At 48.3% G+C, this 17,488-nt stretch overlaps 7 protein-coding genes across 7 annotated transcripts; 3 read left to right on the forward strand and 4 right to left on the reverse strand.

Moving 5' to 3' along the window:
• Window positions 1-1,679: 1,679 nt before the first annotated feature.
• Window positions 1,680-4,040, forward strand: F5B22DRAFT_336012 (uncharacterized protein). The gene is made up of 3 exons (XM_047970850.1): window positions 1,680-2,183; window positions 2,237-2,494; window positions 2,550-4,040. The coding sequence occupies exons 1-3, from the start codon at window positions 1,901-1,903 to the stop codon at window positions 3,743-3,745; spliced, it is 1,737 nt and encodes a 578-aa protein (XP_047834733.1). The 5' UTR covers window positions 1,680-1,900; the 3' UTR covers window positions 3,746-4,040.
• Window positions 4,041-4,335: 295 nt separating this feature from the next.
• F5B22DRAFT_642390 (Der1-like family protein) lies at window positions 4,336-5,557 on the reverse strand (the record flags this gene model as incomplete). The annotated part of the gene is made up of 4 exons (XM_047978118.1): window positions 4,336-4,767; window positions 5,124-5,221; window positions 5,275-5,453; window positions 5,511-5,557. The coding sequence occupies 4 exons, from the start codon at window positions 5,555-5,557 to the stop codon at window positions 4,336-4,338; spliced, it is 756 nt and encodes a 251-aa protein (XP_047834734.1).
• Window positions 5,558-6,942: 1,385 nt separating this feature from the next.
• F5B22DRAFT_642391 (arginine biosynthesis bifunctional protein ArgJ) lies at window positions 6,943-8,274 on the reverse strand (the record flags this gene model as incomplete). Its single annotated transcript, XM_047978119.1, has 1 exon — window positions 6,943-8,274. One exon carries the CDS (start codon window positions 8,272-8,274, stop codon window positions 6,943-6,945), a length of 1,332 nt encoding a protein of 443 aa, XP_047834735.1.
• Window positions 8,275-9,153: 879 nt separating this feature from the next.
• On the forward strand, window positions 9,154-10,456 carry F5B22DRAFT_633499 (replication factor C subunit 4; the record flags this gene model as incomplete). Its single annotated transcript, XM_047976838.1, has 3 exons — window positions 9,154-9,163; window positions 9,307-9,627; window positions 9,708-10,456. 3 exons carry the CDS (start codon window positions 9,154-9,156, stop codon window positions 10,454-10,456), a joined length of 1,080 nt encoding a protein of 359 aa, XP_047834736.1.
• Window positions 10,457-10,554: 98 nt separating this feature from the next.
• F5B22DRAFT_336113 (uncharacterized protein) lies at window positions 10,555-11,318 on the reverse strand. Its single transcript, XM_047970851.1, has 2 exons — window positions 11,043-11,318; window positions 10,555-10,843 (listed from the first exon to the last, which is right to left on the reverse strand). Exons 1-2 carry the CDS (start codon window positions 11,207-11,209, stop codon window positions 10,654-10,656), a joined length of 357 nt encoding a protein of 118 aa, XP_047834737.1. The 5' UTR covers window positions 11,210-11,318; the 3' UTR covers window positions 10,555-10,653.
• Window positions 11,319-13,854: 2,536 nt separating this feature from the next.
• On the forward strand, window positions 13,855-15,143 carry F5B22DRAFT_336234 (Mss4-like protein). The gene is made up of 5 exons (XM_047970853.1): window positions 13,855-14,196; window positions 14,284-14,287; window positions 14,358-14,528; window positions 14,622-14,688; window positions 14,781-15,143. Exons 1-5 carry the CDS (start codon window positions 13,957-13,959, stop codon window positions 14,935-14,937), a joined length of 639 nt encoding a protein of 212 aa, XP_047834738.1. The 5' UTR covers window positions 13,855-13,956; the 3' UTR covers window positions 14,938-15,143.
• Window positions 15,013-17,484, reverse strand: F5B22DRAFT_633500 (origin recognition complex subunit 2-domain-containing protein; the record flags this gene model as incomplete). The annotated part of the gene is made up of 3 exons (XM_047976839.1): window positions 15,013-15,124; window positions 15,178-16,769; window positions 17,461-17,484. 3 exons carry the CDS (start codon window positions 17,482-17,484, stop codon window positions 15,013-15,015), a joined length of 1,728 nt encoding a protein of 575 aa, XP_047834739.1.
• Between the last annotated feature and the right edge of the window lie 4 nt (window positions 17,485-17,488).

The raw sequence follows: 17,488 nt of genomic DNA on the forward strand, positions 1-17,488 counted from the left end.
GTGTCACATACCGTAGTTCCACAGGGTCTTCAGCCGCCAACTCCTAACCTTCTAAAATATTGGAAACCCAGCTGGACACCATACCGATTGGTTTTGTTTGTGGCGATATGATTTGAATATAACAAGAACGATTTATAGATTTTGAAGAAGAAAATAGGGAGATTAAGGCATCCGACGGTAAAACTCAAGTCTATAGACAATCCACACATCGAGATATTTGGTCAATGAAGGACATAAATCGAGAGAGATCAAGCCAAACAATGCTTAGCAATCATTAAGAAGATGTCTAGGGAGCGAGCTGACATGGAATGGAGTTATGCGATTCGTTTCACATCACGATACCTAGTCGGCACGGGAGGAGCTGAATCTACCTACCAAGAACTGCACGGTGCTCCAGTCAGACTGTCAGCAGATGGTGCAGACTAGAGCTGGCATTCTGCACATACAAGGATCGAAGTGGAAAATCAGCCAACTTTTACATGCACTATGCACGATGCAGCTTGATCACACACCTATCACATCATCTAGTCGGCTGCCTCGCTTGTTGGCCCCGGCGTGTCCATTCAATTGCCGCGCTAGCGCCAGCAGATTGGGCAGTTCAGTCCGCGTCCCATCTGAGGGGTGGATCTGAGGGTGTGAACGAAGGCGAGCGACGGGCATCGTCTGCGCTTATTCAAACTGCTCCAAGGGTTTGCCTAGCCGAGGTGCAGCAGCTAATCAAGATGAGGTCTACACTACCTCCAGTTCTTGTTCTTATTCTTATTGGATATGGCGGAGAGGTGAAATAGAGCTTAGTCTGCCTAATACTTAGACAGTAGGTTGTATAAGCTGGGAAGATGGTATTGTCCACAAATACGCACTTGATCTACTTACTTACATAGGTCACCGGGTGAGTCTCTGCGGTGGTATGGGTATGAGTGTATTACGAAGTAGTGATCTTGAGCCCAGGCTTCCGCCCAGTCCCCTCACCCTACCTAGGTATCATATGTACGCCCACAGGCATGACTGTTGTCATCTCTCATCTCTGTACTTCTCTCGCTACACACTCGCTTGCTACAGGATGCATATCATCGCCATTGGCCTGGCGAGTCATTTGTGGGGTAAAAGATGGTTGCGTCGGCGCTTATTAGTAGGCAGACAGTAGGTAAGTACATAGTAACTCTGCTGCAGGTCAGAATCCACGTCCACCTCCCCCTGCAAGCCAAGCGCCGGCCGGCCCACGTCCTTCACCAATCCCAACGATGAACCTCTCCTGCAGCCAAGTCCTTGTCGGGGCGCCGTGCGTCGGCGGACACTGGCGCGGACTGTCCCTCTCCAACCTCTGTCCAACCACCGCTGCCGCTTCGACATCCTTTCGTTCGCCAGATCTTTCCTCGATTCGTCCATTGGGCGACAAGAAGCGGAAAGCCGCTGTCGTGTGTACGCGACTGTTTCCCTTGGAGTGCTCCCATTGGCCATCTGGACCTACCTACACGCTTCATACAGCAACACGCTCCATCAGTACTTCGCTCTGAGCTCTCTCTGACTAGGGACCCTGTCCAGGACCATGTCTGTAGACGCCATCCGAGATCTCCATACCATTATGGGGCTCCCTATAGGACAAGATCTTTATTGCAGATTAGGCAAGTGCCTTTGCTGCCGTAGTATGGGAGTGTCTTGATGTTGAGTCGTTATGCAGCATTGAAATATAGACGACTTAGCTCCTCACAGATTCTGCTGCTCTCCTTATTACTCTCTCGTGGATGGATATGTTTGTGGTAGTCTGGAACTGAGCCCTTACAACATACGGGCACGGGTCTGTGCTAATTTCTATCTGCTGTCTGTCATGCTGGGGAGGTAGTTAATCTCGTCGCCCTTTTTTCTAATTTCCATTTCAATCCCTCCCATAGCCCTCTCCAGTATGACGCCTTTTGTGATCTTATTCCTTTTATCCATCTGCTTTCTCTCAGATGTGACCGCACTACAAGTCACTCCTGGATCATCGTGTGCCGCTTTATGTCTGGACAACCCGGAGAGTGACCCGTTAAACCCGGGTTCCTCGACCACGACGCCCAAGGACATTTCATGTACCGATGACAGTTACGACAATTCAGCCACCGGTATCAAATTCAAGAACTGCCTCGACTGCCTACAGAAGAGTAATGCGACTACCGATACCGAGAGTGATGTTTCATGGTTTCTGTGTATGAAAAACGACATCTACTTGTAATCGTTGCCTCGCTAATGATGCTGGTAGATAATATCCGCTATTCGGTGGATGTCTGCCTGTTCGGTTTTCCCAATACTACGAAACAGTCGGAAGGAATTTCATCCCCCTGCACTATCAACTGGGGGTGCCAACCTTTGAAAAAGGCACTCGAAGCGGGCAGCTTGGATGATACTAGGGACCAATTGGAATATTGTACAGCGGACGGCGATTTCGCAAGCTCACATAATGTCAATGACTGCATCAAGTGCTTTGCATCAAGCCCTAATCAGGGGCACATGTCAAATTGTACGGGATTCTATTTCCTCAACTCGTCAGGCCGGCATCACTGACTGTTTTGTAGTCATAACAGCCCTGAAAGCAGGCTGTGAGCAACGGCCAGGGCCGGGTGAACTGATTGGACTTAGCGACTCTCTCTTTAACGGTACATTGGTCAACATCACTACCCCAGTCAACGAGACAATGCCCGAGGGTGGGGATGACGCGTTCGGAATCACGTCTACCGGAGCTATTGTTGGTATCTCGATTGGGGCTGCTTTGCTATTACTTGGCGGTTTAGCGTTGTTCTGGATTTACCGCCGTCGTCAGAAGCGTCTTTTCATGGGAACAGTCGGATCCCACAATGATCCTCGAACCGGAAACAGATCCACTACACCTCTCGTCGGCGCTGGATTATCAGACAGTGAGAAGCGGACTGGGTCACAAATGAGTGATTATGATAGCCGCACGCAAACTCATTATGCGAACAATGCCGAGTACTACAAGATGCTGGAGAGGGGAATCTATTCGAACGGGCCACATTACACTGTCGACCCAAGCAACCCAAGGCCTATCCCTCCAAGTGTCCTGCGTACGCACCCAGCTTATCTCCCGCAAACTCATAGTCGGCAGGGGTCACGAGAGCGATCACCCCCGAGGCCAACCAAATCGAACAAGCCCGATTCTTACGCTCTCCAGACGTATTTGACGGCGGCAGGGGATGCCGGAGGAGCCGGCTTGTTACCACCACCACCTCCAGGACGCCCGCCAGTTGCAGCGATAGGTGACCCATTAAGAAGTCACGGACCGTCATCTAACCAGTATGCCCATACTCGGAATTCTTCTGTGGAACGCCGTGGGCCCTCCCCTGACCGACAGCCGCTGATAAATTCGAATATGGTTCCTACTTCCGCCACACCAAACGTGCCACCACCACCACCACCTCCTCCTCCGGCTCGAACAACCAAGGTCCCGTTCCTCGCATTCCCATCAGTCCCTCGCATTCGCGTGCCTAAAAAGTATACACCACCAACGATCGCAGTTCAGGGCGGCGCTCCGGCCGATGAGCCTTCAGCCCAGCCCTCGTCGAGTTTAGAAAACTATGCCGTAGCCGATATATCTATTGGCCTCGACACCAGTAACACTATAACTCCCACTGAGCCTAGCCACAAGCAAAGCCCTTGGGAAAGGCGCAGACCACCACCTCCATCTCTTAGCATCCAGACAGGAGCGGCTGACAGTGGCAAACGCCCTTGGGTTGCGGCCGCTGATGGTATATAAAAATCAGAGCGAAAGGTGCAAAGCCCCTTTTACAGTAAAGCATGTCGCGTTTGTACGAGTATCTATCTAATGCATTGATAATGGCGCATACGGAGGGATTATACCATACTTGGATTCTTGGAGGGATTGGCATTTTGCAGCGGGTTACAATGGGTCTATTCTATGTATAATGAATATCAGGGGATTGGGACTACACAACTTTGAAGTACTCTTGTGCCTGAACTCATTATCCTGGCTTATATATAAGATCGATTGACTGATCTATTGCAATGAGATGACATATGTCAATCCTTTCCACTACTTAGTGTTTTCATTTCGGATTTGAATCAGCGGGCTTGCTTCTAAACTGAATGCGCATTGATTGTTAAATTAACATAGCGAAAGTGCGGGAACTACCTTAGCTTTCATCGTTCGAATTGGGAACTGCCAGGTACTTGAAACTTTCCATGGTGACGTGATAATAGTCACGTCGTTTGAGGGCAGGCTAAAACAGGCTGCTTCCAGACAGATAATAGTTCACGTCTCAATATGTTGGATTTAGTAATGCAACATTATCATTATTTGGTTCTGTTACTATTTCTCCACAGCGCTTAACCGAGGCGTCTCCCTGGTCCTTTGCTTCTCCATGAATCTGGCAAGGGACCACCCCGTCCACTGGAACCGGATCGAGGTGTGATTGATGTGCCATAACCCATATTCGTCATCCGCGGAGTAGCCAGGATCCAAGATATGAACCCAGGAGTTGGGATCAAGTTTACACCATGACCAAATTCAGGGTAGATTCGCGTCAAAAAGTCGTGCAAATGGGCAGCAAAGATCCCGGTGAGACCCAATAAAAATGAACCCCAACCAGCAAACAGAAGCTGGGCCAAGAGCATGCACCAAGGCATGAGTTGAGCAGGAACAGTCACTACATAAAAATGTGCTTGCATCCCCCGTTGATCTTGGGTCGCAGTGTAGCAGATTGCTATAAGCAAGCCATGCAGATAGAGGACAGCTCCAGTGAAAAGTTGATTGACCAACTAGTGCCGCTGTTAGCAACTCTATGGCAATCTCCATATTTGGAGGTTGAATACAAAATGAGAACACAAAGAATCAATAAAAAATATGTAGGGCGCTAAAAACCACCCGAGCAAACTGTCAAAGACATTACTCGAGTCATCCATATAGACATCCCACCGTGCCCAAACTCCGGACTGGCCCTAATGAGGTTTGCGAATGACGGACCAGCCAGAGAGTGGGGGTAATCTTCCTCAGTTCCAGGAACCGCTATAGCAGTAGAGGCACAACACTATGCGGGCAGATATATGAGGGATATTTGTGATTGCAGGATGGAGACGCAGAAGATCAGACAGTTAAGCAAATAAAAAGGACCTACAATGATGACGCCACTGACGAACATGAGGTACCATATCAAATCCGCCTTTTTGGAGAATTTGGCATTGCCCTTTTCCAGTTGGCTGAGGTAGTTATACACTGATATATACTTCATTAGGGTCCGCATAGCATCATGGACGCATCATGCATACCGAAATACGTGTCAAAGAGCACACCCAAGTCTTTCGACGTGATAAGGAAGCTCGTTACCAAACGGTGAATCGCTGGCGGGAACTTGAGGAGCATCGAATAATGGAAGAAGAAGCCATATATGGATAGCATCCCTGTGTAGACACCGACGGAAGCGACGAACACGGCTGTAGCCACAGTCCTATGAAACAAGCATTAGCGATGAGGTCGTGCACAGGACGGGGGAATGAAGACAAACCTCGCGACCGGCGGAGTCGAGAAATAGAGCGTTGTAACGTCCGACATTGCAGAAGATATCTGTTGGAACTATTACACGAGCCGTTGGTGGTTGTTGACCTCTGTGTGCAGTGATGGCGAGAAGCCCTTCAATGACTTCAATCTGTAGCCCTGCACTTGCAAGAACAAGAACACGTTTTCAAAGTAGCCTCAGGGCGAAGATGACAATGACACAGTAGGCAAGCAAGTAGCCAACTGCGCCGCACGTCGCATATTGCTCGGCTGCTCGGCCAATCGGACACCTTGACTCAAGGACGTATGATAACGTTGGTTCCTGGGAGTGGAAAGTGAGAGAAAGGAAGAGGTCTTGGTTTCGTGTCAATTTCTGCAAACAGATAGGTAAGCTAAGGAGCTTGGGCCAGCTCCCGTCTTAGGCGCCAACCAAGCCTCACCTTGCCCTAATTTAGGTTGGTGTGGCTTACCGTACTGCCAGAGCCAGCCTCTCGTTTGGATTAGGGAGGTACTTAGGTACTTGCCTACTCACTCATGAGGCCCAACACGTCTATGTGTACCTCTTACACACGAACATGACCACGAACATGACCAAGTTTCTTGAAGGTAGATGGCTGTGAGTTTGGCTGGACTGCTTCAAAACACTTCTTGAATATCTTGAAATTATTGACGCTAGCTTGAACTGTTCAGGTCGACATTGGCGTCAAGGAGATCAACACATAAGCCCTTTCGGAGCGCTTGCCAGCCGATATTAGTCAGTAGATGCGACTTTGATTGTTACGCCGACTAGAAGGTTGAAATGCCCTTGACCAATTGAATCAATAAGTCTGAATTGCTAGCTATCAGCTAAGAGTTCAATGCATCAACCCTTCGATCAAATGTAGCAGCTGCCTATCAATGTTCTTCATTATCGTGGGGTATGATACACCATGAATACGAAGGAATATACACATCCACCTATACGATATTTGATTGTATCTATCACAATCACCAAGCTCCTCTGTGGCTCTTGGGTTAGAATCAAGCTGGCTAATGCAGGAAGTCTAGTATCAGCGGGGTACTATCTAACACTGTTAAGACGCCTAAAAAACAGCCTTTCTTCGTTTCTTAAGTCCGGTAGGCTTGCATTATAGAGACAGAGATACGTATCGCTTCATGAGAGAATAATGACACGTTTTCGCTTTCATTTCTCGATTGAGCAGTCAATCTCACTAATAGACGTCTGCTCCAAGTCTGGGTCCCCTTTTAAATAGGGTCCAGAACGAGAGGAAAATAACGGCATCACAGACAGTGGTCTCACTGATGTTTTAAAAATTAAAGGACGTGATTTCACTACGATCTAATATGAGGAGGCAAACTTGCGAATCTTTTCAAAATCTATGGCTGTTTTACCTCTAGCTAAATACGCACACTCAATCTATCCAGGACGTGTCCGTGAAATATCATGTCCGATAGTCGCCGTTTATAGTGACATATTCATGGCTCAAATCGCACGTCCAGTGCGTAGCTTCATGTGACCCTGTCCCTAAACTAATAACGAACTCGACGTTTTCGTTTTGTAAGATGGACGCAGCGCGCGACTCATCAACCACCTCCGGCCTGCCATCCACCAGTAGCTTCAGCTCAGCGCTGCCGTCGGCGGGAACAAGTGAGACGCACATCCTATCCACGTCGATATCGGGCGCGTCGTCAACCTGTGCTTGTCCGGGGCGTACGAACGCTGAACCGGCAGAAGCTACGATGCGGCCCCAGTTCGCATCTTTACCATACATCGCAGTCTTGAAGAGCGAAGATTGGGCAACGGTCGCCGCAATTTGGCGGGCCCCAGCTTCGCTGAGCGCATCGGTGACGCGGATGGTGATGAACTTAGTAGCACCCTCGCCGTCCTGGACTATGAGTTTTGCTAGGTCGACTGATAAGTCGGTGAGTACGGCCTTAAAGGTCTCAAAGTCCTCTTTTTTCTCTGCCGTCACTTCTGATCCACCTGCGGCACCATTCGCGAGCACCGCCACTATGTCGTTTGTAGACATGTCATTGTCAATGCTAATGCTGTTGAACGACTTATCCGTCGCAGCTCGGAGAGCCGCCTGCAATGCCGGGGTAGCAATTGGCGCATCTGTGGCGACGACGCCGAGTAATGTGGCCATATTGGGACATATCATACCGGCACCCTTAGTCATACCAGCAATACGATATTCGATGGAGGGAGAGGAAGGGAGGGTGAAGGTCCTGAACCGTAACTTTGGAAATGTATCGGTAGTACAGATGGCTGTTGCACACTCCATCCAATGCATCTCTGAATCACCCAGAGCTTCATGCGCAGCTGGTATGCCGTCTAGGATCCTCTTGATGGGCAACCTCTGTCCTATAACCCCTGTACTCATGACCAAGGCGGAGTTCTCAGCACCCAGGTATTGGTCAGCTGTCTTGGACATAGCCAAGGCATCTTCCAGGCCGCCGGAACCTGTTACAGCATTGGCATTGCCCGAGTTGATGATGACACCCCGAATGTTGGAGCCATGTGACTCGAGCAGTTTGCGGCTGACGGTGATGGGCGCGGCCTGGAATTTAGTTTTGGTGACAACGGCGGCAGCAGAACATGGTGATTGTGAAGTGATGAAAGCAAGATCGAGCTTCGTAGTGTTGTTAGGCTTTACACCGACGATCGTGCCCGAAACCTTGAAGCCCTTTGGGGGCTTGTATATAGTGGCTGCCCGACTGGTCGCCTTTGCCACATCTTTCTGCCAAGAACTCTTGAAGACCTTGGATAGCATGCTGAACTGCTGGAAGCTCTTATTGATCCGACCAAGCTATCCCAAGAGTTTCCTATGATCGTTTGAGGAACCACAGAATCAGCCGGATTGAAAAAGGATCAATGGGTCTAGGTCCGCTGCCAAACCGACCAGGCTCTATTCACCAACCCCAAAGGGAAACAGTCCCGTCAGTGTAAGGGCGTAATGAGCACAGACCAATTGGAGTCTCCAAGATGGCACGAAAATGAAAGAGAAACCGATTGGTTTGGTGTAGGTGGTTTAATGAAAAAAGACCGGAATCTTCCTGTGTAAGAGTTTTGGTGGTTTCACACTAGACGTTTGGAGCTATCGACCTGTGATACGTTGGGTACCTAACTCATATATGATATACCTACCTCCTTGACAAAACACCACTCTACTACTAGGTCGCTCGTGCAGTCAGCTATCAAAATGACTCAGAACTACTTGGATCTGCATTAGTGAAGCTTAACAGCTAATCTACATATGTGAAAGTGACAAGGTTGCAACAATACCAACCATGTCTTTTTACCCTGTACCTGATACTAGGTTAGACGGCTGTGGTCTAAGGTTCACATGAGGTATTCATTCAGCTGGCGATATCGGAGGGGGAATGAATGCTGAGATGCTAGCTTTCGAAACGGCACTTGGTCTCCATTTGTATCTTTACACACTGCCCCAAGCTATTAATTACAATCCTCATTGAATCTTCGAGTGGCCGATACTGGTACAACTATGCCAAATTGGACATCAGGTAGGGTCAAAATGTTCAAAAAAGGAAAACTTTCATGGCTTTGGAGTAGCCGGCTAAGAGCGGCACCTGACATTAGGTAAGCCCGGTAGGTACGTACTTTAGGTTGCAATTGGGGGGGTAGAGAAGCTATGGGGGCCTGTAATCAGTGCACTAAGAACTAAGACGCGCCTCAGCTTCCAGACGCGTAAAGTGATTTTTTATGAGAAGCTTCAGCTTCCCATGGTCTAGTTTGCAGCTATAATTCGACAACCACACACACACACAAGTAAACAAGATGCCAGCAGCGAAAACAGTCGAGGAGAAAGGCGAGTCGTCAACATCTGCCGCTAAGCAGGCGCTCACCGCTACGACGAGCAGTTCAGCTACCTACGAGCTCCCTTGGGTGGAGAAATACCGACCAGTTTTCCTCGACGATGTAGTCGGCAATACAGAGACGATCGAGCGACTGAAGATCATAGCAAAAGATGGCAACATGCCGCACGTTATCATCTCTGGCATGCCAGGTATTGGCAAGACTACCAGTGTATTGTGTCTGGCTCGACAACTGTTGGGAGACGCATACAAGGAAGCTGTATTAGAGTTGAATGCTAGTGATGAACGCGGTAAGATCAATTGGAACCCATCGATTCTCTGAGAGATCTTAAGTAGCCTAACTTGACTGACCCCTTGCTTTGTGTATCAGGCATCGACGTCGTGCGCAACAGAATCAAGGGCTTTGCGCAAAAGAAAGTTACTCTTCCGCCTGGGCGCCACAAGCTAGTAATTCTCGACGAAGCCGACAGCATGACATCAGGTGCACAGCAGGCCCTTCGCCGTACAATGGAGATCTATTCGAACACGACCCGCTTCGCCTTCGCCTGTAACCAGTCGAACAAGATCATTGAGCCGCTACAGTCGCGCTGCGCTATCTTAAGATACGGACGGCTGACTGACGCGCAAGTGGTGAAGCGACTATTGCAAATCATCGAGGCTGAGAAAGTCGAGTACAACGACGAGGGAATGGCAGCCTTGGTGTTCAGCGCAGAGGGTGATATGCGACAGGCCATCAATAATTTGCAGAGTACGCACACCGGCTTTGGCTTTGTAAGCGGCGACAATGTATTCAAGGTCGTCGACTCGCCGCATCCTATCAAGGTACAGGCGATGCTTAAGGCGTGCCACGAGGGCAATATTGAAAGCGCCCTCGATACTCTGAAGGACCTATGGGACCTTGGATACTCATGCCACGACATCATAAGCACAATGTTCAAGGTCACTAAGACTATCCCTACATTGAGTGAGCATTCCAAACTCGAGTTTATTCGAGAGATAGGCTTTACACACATGAAGATCCTCGAGGGCGTGCAGACGTTACTTCAGCTCAGTGGGTGTGTCGCCAGATTATGCAAGATCAACATGGATCCCAAGAAGTTCGAGACTAAATTGAAATAATTGTAAGGCTCACGATATACCGGAAAATGAGGGTGAAAAGATAATTTGCATAGCACGGCGTTCACGAGACATAAGGGGAAATCTCAGACGAGTTCCTGGGCGGAATTGGCAGAGCTAAATATTTACACGGATTGATTTGCTTTTATACAAGATTGTAGACAGTGAAGTTATGAAAGACTAGCATCGGTGCCGCCTCTTCATTTCTTTGAGGCTGATGTCCCCATAGGTGTAGTGCGCAACTCGTCGTCCTCGTCGTCCACTAAATCTTTCCACATCGCCCGATCTCGAGCTATCATACGCTGCATACGTACTTGGTGCTCGAAGCGGCGCATCCTCGAGTCCGCCTCGATCATCCCACCTAATATCATGCTGGACATCTGGAGATAACTACATGTTATGGTCAGCCTGTCTTCAGGATTGAAGATGATCTAGGTCATCGCAAAGGGGCTGTTTCTGCTCTTGAATCACAATTGGGATTGTAGCTATAAACAATCAATTGAATCACATCTGTCCTACGAAACCCGTTTACACAATTGACTGTAAATAAAGCTGTAAGACGGTAGAAGAGGAAAGGAAACGTACATACACCTTGAACTGGATTGTTAAACCGCGGTACATGGGTGACGTCGCATACCCAATGCCGCCGAAAAAGGCCGCCGCAGCACCCCATTTGAGAGCTCCCCAGCCCGCGCCGCGGACGGCTTCCATCTGCGCTTCCTTCGCCTCCTCATTGTCTAGGGCGTTACGCGGCATTGTGTTGGCTTGTTAACAAGCGCACCGGTTTATAGAAACCGGGGATCCGGATTTGCTTGCGAACTTATGCAGGAGAATATAGATATAGAGATTGGTGCGAATCAATTAGACGTTGGCTTGGACACTTGTAATCTTAGCCTGCGTCGGCCAATTGCTACAACCCTGCTTTTGGCGCTTTGTTGAGCTTTGCCGTGGATGTCTTGTAGGTCCATAGCTTGATGACGATGCGCAGGTATCTACGAAAGAGGTATTCACGCTCGTGCTTGTTTAGTGGGGCCGGAGCAAACCAATGCGTCACAGGGGTTTTTCTTCGCGCTGGTTATTCACCCACTTACTGGTCGACAATGCGATCTTTTCTTATTTGCTACTGTCATAATGACTGAACCAACGCAGCTGGGGGTTGCGTTGAAACCAAAAAGAGATTGAATTCTTCTTAAGTTGAATGAGATTTCAATATTGAAGGTTTGTTTGGCTGAACAACTATTTGCGTTGAGTCGCGGTAGTTGGTAGTTCGGAAGACAAGAATGTACCAACGGTCTATTAGACTAATCACATTATGTTGGCCGCAGAATCCTTAGGCCATTCAACTTCTATCGTGAAGTTGGACTCTAGGTAGAGCTTGCCCTCTCTCACAATTCCACCAAGCTTGTAACCATTAAGGCAAAACTCAATGTCCGCATCCCTCTAGCCATTTGAAATTTCGCTGTTCCGTCGCGATGGCTTCAGATTTCCACCAAGCAAGGCGCACATGGACTTTCGAGATCGACAGGGAAGAAAGCTGGCGTGTGGCGTGTGGAATCAGTGTACAAGCACCAAGTGCGAGAATTGAGACAGATCAAGTGCCCGTTTGCTTTGGCAGCGCAGTTTGATGGGGTCGTAGGACACGGTATATCGGGTGTTGTCGTCGCCGTCGGAATCTCGCTGGACGTGGTATCTTGCCGTGGGAGAATAGCTGCGAAAGCAGTTGTGGCCGGCAGCAATATGAGCATGAATTGAGCCCGCATCATGAGTCTGTGTGACAATTGACCTAGTATAGAACAGAAGTCGTTGGTGAATAACTCGGCCGGGAGAATAGCTGGGCGGGCTTGTATAAAGTGATAATGGTGGACATGTGCTTTCTAGCGAGGGGCCAGCGAGAGAAGCTTTATAGCAGTTGAAGCACACATCTATCCTTAGGTATATCTACTAGCTTGACATCTTACAAACCTCATCAGTTCCACCAAGTACTCAGAAGGGCTATAGCAAGCATCGGGCCCTCGCATGCAACCGGAGATCGATCGCAAGACGCGAAGGTCGGGCCATGTACGACCCAAATCATTGGATAGCCTTAGAGACGGGAAGCGAAAATACGAGAATTCCGCCTTCGTGCCAGAGGGTGGAGAGATGCAATTGGATTGCCGTGATCACACACGATTCTCGTACCATGTCTCTTCATTTTGTTATCCGAGCTGCAACCCGGCTGATATCAGTCGTCTACGGTGTCTTTGATAAGCCGATCGCGGTCGAGATCCAATATAGATACGGAGGAGCGACAGTGCATCATGCAAGTGCGCTGTGGTATGCGACCTCAATGGCTTGCCTTATGTTGACATGCACACATCGACTGCAAGTCATCGAGCTGGACCTAATACTATTATGAGAGCTTAAGAGCTTAGCGAGCCCGTTTATTGGCTGCAATGGAACACAAAGGAACATTATCCATTTGCAAATTGAAAAAGGGTCCTATGTAGACTTTATCAGGCTATACAGTAGGACATCATATATCATTTATAGCGATGTGTTGCATGTGTTATACATGCAGGGTTATTATCGAACCGTTAGGACCCGCGTGACATTGATGCAGGGACCAGCCTCTAGATAACGACCTGGCAGCACCCTAATGCCGTTATTGTTAGCCATTCATAACCAAGGGTTCTCGATAGACTCGTATCTACTTAAGATAGATTTATGTTGTGTCTTTGTGAGAAGTTCGAACGTGTTAGATATTACCCAGGCGACCTCACAGTCCCCAGCAGGTTCCGGCTCAATGCCTACAGAGATTGTATAACCCTTCCATAATCGTAGATAGCGCTTCTCTATTGCTATCAATGTAAGCGCGGGAAATTCATTGAGCAAGTATGGATACATAGCAGTTGAAGAGGCTCGACGCCACATAGGTAAGACAAAACCATCTCTTCTACAGTTCAAGCGGGGCAAATGTATGGATGGCCCTCTTCCTCTACGTCACAACCGGAGCTTTCTCCGAGCTCTTTACCCCAGATGAACTACCGATCTTAACTGAACCCCAGATTGAGACTGGGTCAAAATATCTTCTTTCTACAATACGTACGTATGTGCTTATTTATCTAGTAACTAAAGTGAACGACGTCATGACTTTCCTTCATGACAGCTCCGCAAACAATAGTTCTAGGGAATGTAGTTAAGACTCCAAACAGCGGCTTAAGTATGAGGCTCTATATATTGCAAGCGCCTAGTCCATGAAACCCAAAACTTCATATGTCTTATTAGGTTGAAGACATATAATGCTTAAATCGCAACCGCTAGGACGAAACGTGTTCTCTCGACTGTGCTCTATTCCAGATCCTCGACGTCATCGCCCCTCACTCCCAGCCTATACATATTTGAGCAATCGCACAGAATTGCCATCATTGTCATCCTCATTTGCCCGGCCGTGCTCGAACTATCACCACGTGCCCAATAGAAAAATCGACAGCGCTGGATCCCGCGACAGTAGGCTATTCCACGCAATGCCAGAGAAGTCAAACAGACCCGAAGTTGGCGATGGAACCGGGCATCTAGAGGATATGCCTGCGAAGCAGGACAATGACGATTGGAAAAATCGGCCACCCTATTGCACTACAGACAAAACCGAAAAGTTTCATAAGAGACATACGGCGCATTGCCACTGCGGGAGGGTCAAGTATTGGTTGAGTCGGGAAAAGCCGTTGGCAGCAAAATTCTGCCACTGCGTTGACTGTCAGGCACTAGTAAGCATTTCTTGCGGTCATCTCCTCTGTAAAGGCTTCTCGTTGAGTACACTCAAAATTGACAGTTACTGACTCCACTGGTTATAGCATGGTATATATGCCTTTCTCATGCTCGAAATGTATAGACAAGTAGCCGTTGTTGATAAATGTGATGTTTCTAGGAGCGCCATTTCAATGGGCAGCCATATTCCATAAGGAGGATTTGCATTTCGAGAACGGAGCTGAGGGCCTCGCCTTTTATCACTCACCGACGAAGGGAACGCATTATGAGCTGCCTGTCAAAGTGAGCTGTTCATATTGTCATGCCCCCATCATGGACGAGGGGCGGAAGAGTGAGTTATTTGCGATTATTCTCTTGTTTTAATGACCAATAGTGTCAGAAAGTTTTGGGTCATAATTTTCACAACTAATCTGGTATATTGCAGTGGTTCTCATGTTTCCGGGTATCATTAAGTTCAATACCCCGGAGGACAAGAAGGCCTTCGATCCTCAGTAAGTCATCATTCAATGCCACCAAAGACGCTAGACGCGTATCCGATTGCGATATATTAGCGAGACAAGTATCACTGATTCTGCCCTTTTAGGTGCCACATATTCTACAGCCAACGAGTGGTAGACTTACCGGATGGGAAACCGAAGTGGGTAGGGTTGGATAATGGAAGTGAGCTTATGAAGGATGTGCAGCCACGCGAGGCAGAGACTGTTGTGGGTGAGCGCAGGATAGAAACCACCCATAAATAGATAAGTGTGATGATTATCTATCGTTGTACCGGAGCCGATCGTGCTCAGTTATGATCATAACATTAGTGTTGTGGATCATACAATATCCTCAAGTATTCCTTCAAGTTCTTCCTTTCGAAAAGGCACACTGAGCATTTCGGTGCCTAGTATGTCTTTACGACTTGTTATCATCTGGTGATCGTGGAATCTGAGATCAAGTCAGTTTAGAATCATTCTTGGAAGATCAAAGTGCTCACTCACTCTTTCAATAACGTTCGGAACGCCATTTCCGAACTACATATGAATTCCTCAACCGCCTTATTATATATCATTCTGTACTCTATTCCTGGGTTCTCACTCGACAGGTCGGCCTCATCATCCATGGCAACGAGTACTTCGCCTATTAGAAGGCGGTATAAGTTCCGTGCGTTCTCAGTTAGACTACGCAAAACATATGTCACGCCTTCTTTTCCACCCACGCGTCTAGCCTTCCTTCCCAGGAGTTCGTGAACATCATCTACTACTTCCAACTCAGTCGTGAAAGGGATGAATGTTGTACAATCATGGAAGACGAAGCTAAATGAAGACCGCAAGCTGCTATCCCAGAGCAGCGTGAAGTCGGGCGTGTCAGCTGAACAGATAAACTGGATTTGGGAATGTGCAGCCAGCTGGGCCAGTATCGGTTGAAAACCTGGACGTCGCAGAGGGGCAGCGTCTATAGAATTTAAGACAACTGTAATCGTAATATCGTGGGAAGACAGTAGACTCTTCAAGTTTTCCATCATCACTGATGGTCCACCCGCCGCGAGCTTGTGTTTTGAGTCAATAGCCCCGGCAACTACAGATAAAATATCCCGTAGAGAACTCATGTTCGCGCGCACATAACCGTTAACAATTACAATGCGATGCTTGCCATGATCTGAAATTGTACTGTATATATATTTCGCGTATTTGTGTAGGAGTGCACGTTTTGAACCATATCCATACAAGCAGACACTGAAGCCGTGTGAAAGCTCAAAAGCCCACTGAGGGAAAGACTGCACGTGAATAGAGTCGAGAAACTCGACATCATCCTGATGGGGCTCTTCGTAATCGCGAAGAAGGGAGAAATATTCTTCATGGGTAAGGAGTTTGAGAGATGCGAGAGTATTATTCGATGTTTTTGCGGCGCCGGGTCGGTTTTGCGCGAAGTAAAGTTCGTGAGGAGGCAGGTCTCGAGGTGGCGTTGGAGATTTCTTGCGTGCTCTTGTTCCTTTCTTAGCCGTCGTGCGGCCGCGAGACTTCCTGGACGGCGTTGAGGGCTCGTCTCCTATTTCATTTGTGTCTTCGTCACCATGGTGCCTATTTATGACGCCGTCCTCGACTTCGTCGTCTTCACTCGATTCATATATTTCTCGAGCGATGTCCTCATCAACCTCCTCGTCACTAGAGACGCCAGTAATGACCTTCTCAATCAAAGCTCTAGCGCTCTTCTTCCTTGCAGATCGATCATTGCGCTGTCGCCGCGGTGTTTCTCCATGGACAATACCTCGGGTTTTAGATGGGGTCACAACATTGATCCCTTTGCTCTTACGGCCGCGGGGTGTAGATGCTTCCCCATTTGCCTGAGGTGTTTTGGTTGCTGAAGGCCTCCCTCGCTTTCTTGGTGTATCCTCCCCTGTTGCCTTGGGCTTTTTATCGTCGTCTGAAGGAAAATCGTATTCCGAGCGAGAACTATTAGCACCTGCAATAGTTGCAGGCCGTCTGCCCCTTCGTTTCGAGGGCGTGCTCTCTTCTGCTCTGTCGACCTGTTCTATGGCGCGTTTGTACGAGCTGCTCCTCGTGGTTGTTTCAGCAGCATTCGGCTGCTGTCGCTTCGTGCGTACCATTGTACGCTATTGAATGGCGTTGCTATGTATCATAGCAGAGAAGGGAACAATGTAACGTATTGGGGGAGAAATTGCTGTGTTTGAATTTAAAGCAGCGGTAGAAACCAGGAAATGTCCATGGCTTTGGATATCAACGCGTCAAGTGTCGCGATACTAAATTCACTGGGCCGGAGTTAGCTAGGTAAGTACCTACCAGGTACCTACCTACCTAGGTATCTAAGGCACTAATCAACCTACTGCTATGCCCTGTCCACTGCACTATAAATTAGGTACCTACCTACCTACGAAGTAGGTAGGTATACTAATAACGAGTACCTACCCTGAATTGCTAGCTACATAGTGCCTGTTCATAGCCCACCCACCGGCTAAGAAGACTTCATGTCTAACCTGAGAAGGTTGCGAGCCTCTCCGAGAGAGGTATAACGATTTGCTACAATGAATCTCAATCTCTCGGGCTTCCTAAACGTGTTCAAATTGGTAACGAAGCCCTCATTATGTCTTCCACACGCCACAGTGTCGACATTCAATGACCTCCCCAGCCCTCTCGACAGAGCCTTCGAGGCACAGGGGAAGAAGTGTGATATCAAAGCAGTCGTACTCGACAAAGACGACTGCTTTGCATACCCAGATACAAATGAGATATATCCCGCTTATAGAGTATGCGAAATTGTGGCACTCTAGCTAGGCTACTGCTCTCCATGTCT

This window comes from Xylaria bambusicola (genome assembly GCF_022495145.1).
Source record: "Xylaria bambusicola strain CBS 139988 unplaced genomic scaffold F5B22scaffold_4, whole genome shotgun sequence".
Classification (NCBI taxonomy): domain Eukaryota; kingdom Fungi; phylum Ascomycota; class Sordariomycetes; order Xylariales; family Xylariaceae; genus Xylaria; species Xylaria bambusicola.

Excerpts from the sequence above, each read along its gene's own strand:
- F5B22DRAFT_336234 (XM_047970853.1), top strand. The coding sequence starts at position 13,957 with ATGCCAGAGAAGTCAAACAGACCCGAAGTTGGCGATGGAACCGGGCAT. Across the intron at positions 14,529-14,621 it reads CATGGACGAGGGGCGGAAGA|TGGTTCTCATGTTTCCGGGT; the intron begins GTGAGTTATTTG and ends GGTATATTGCAG. Across the intron at positions 14,689-14,780 it reads AAGAAGGCCTTCGATCCTCA|GTGCCACATATTCTACAGCC; the intron begins GTAAGTCATCAT and ends CTGCCCTTTTAG.
- F5B22DRAFT_336012 (XM_047970850.1), top strand. The coding sequence starts at position 1,901 with ATGACGCCTTTTGTGATCTTATTCCTTTTATCCATCTGCTTTCTCTCA. Across the intron at positions 2,184-2,236 it reads TGATGTTTCATGGTTTCTGT|ATAATATCCGCTATTCGGTG; the intron begins GTATGAAAAACG and ends TGATGCTGGTAG. Across the intron at positions 2,495-2,549 it reads TCAGGGGCACATGTCAAATT|TCATAACAGCCCTGAAAGCA; the intron begins GTACGGGATTCT and ends ACTGTTTTGTAG.
- F5B22DRAFT_336113 (XM_047970851.1), bottom strand. The coding sequence starts at position 11,209 with ATGCCGCGTAACGCCCTAGACAATGAGGAGGCGAAGGAAGCGCAGATG. Across the intron at positions 10,844-11,042 it reads TTAACAATCCAGTTCAAGGT|TTATCTCCAGATGTCCAGCA; the intron begins GTATGTACGTTT and ends CATAACATGTAG.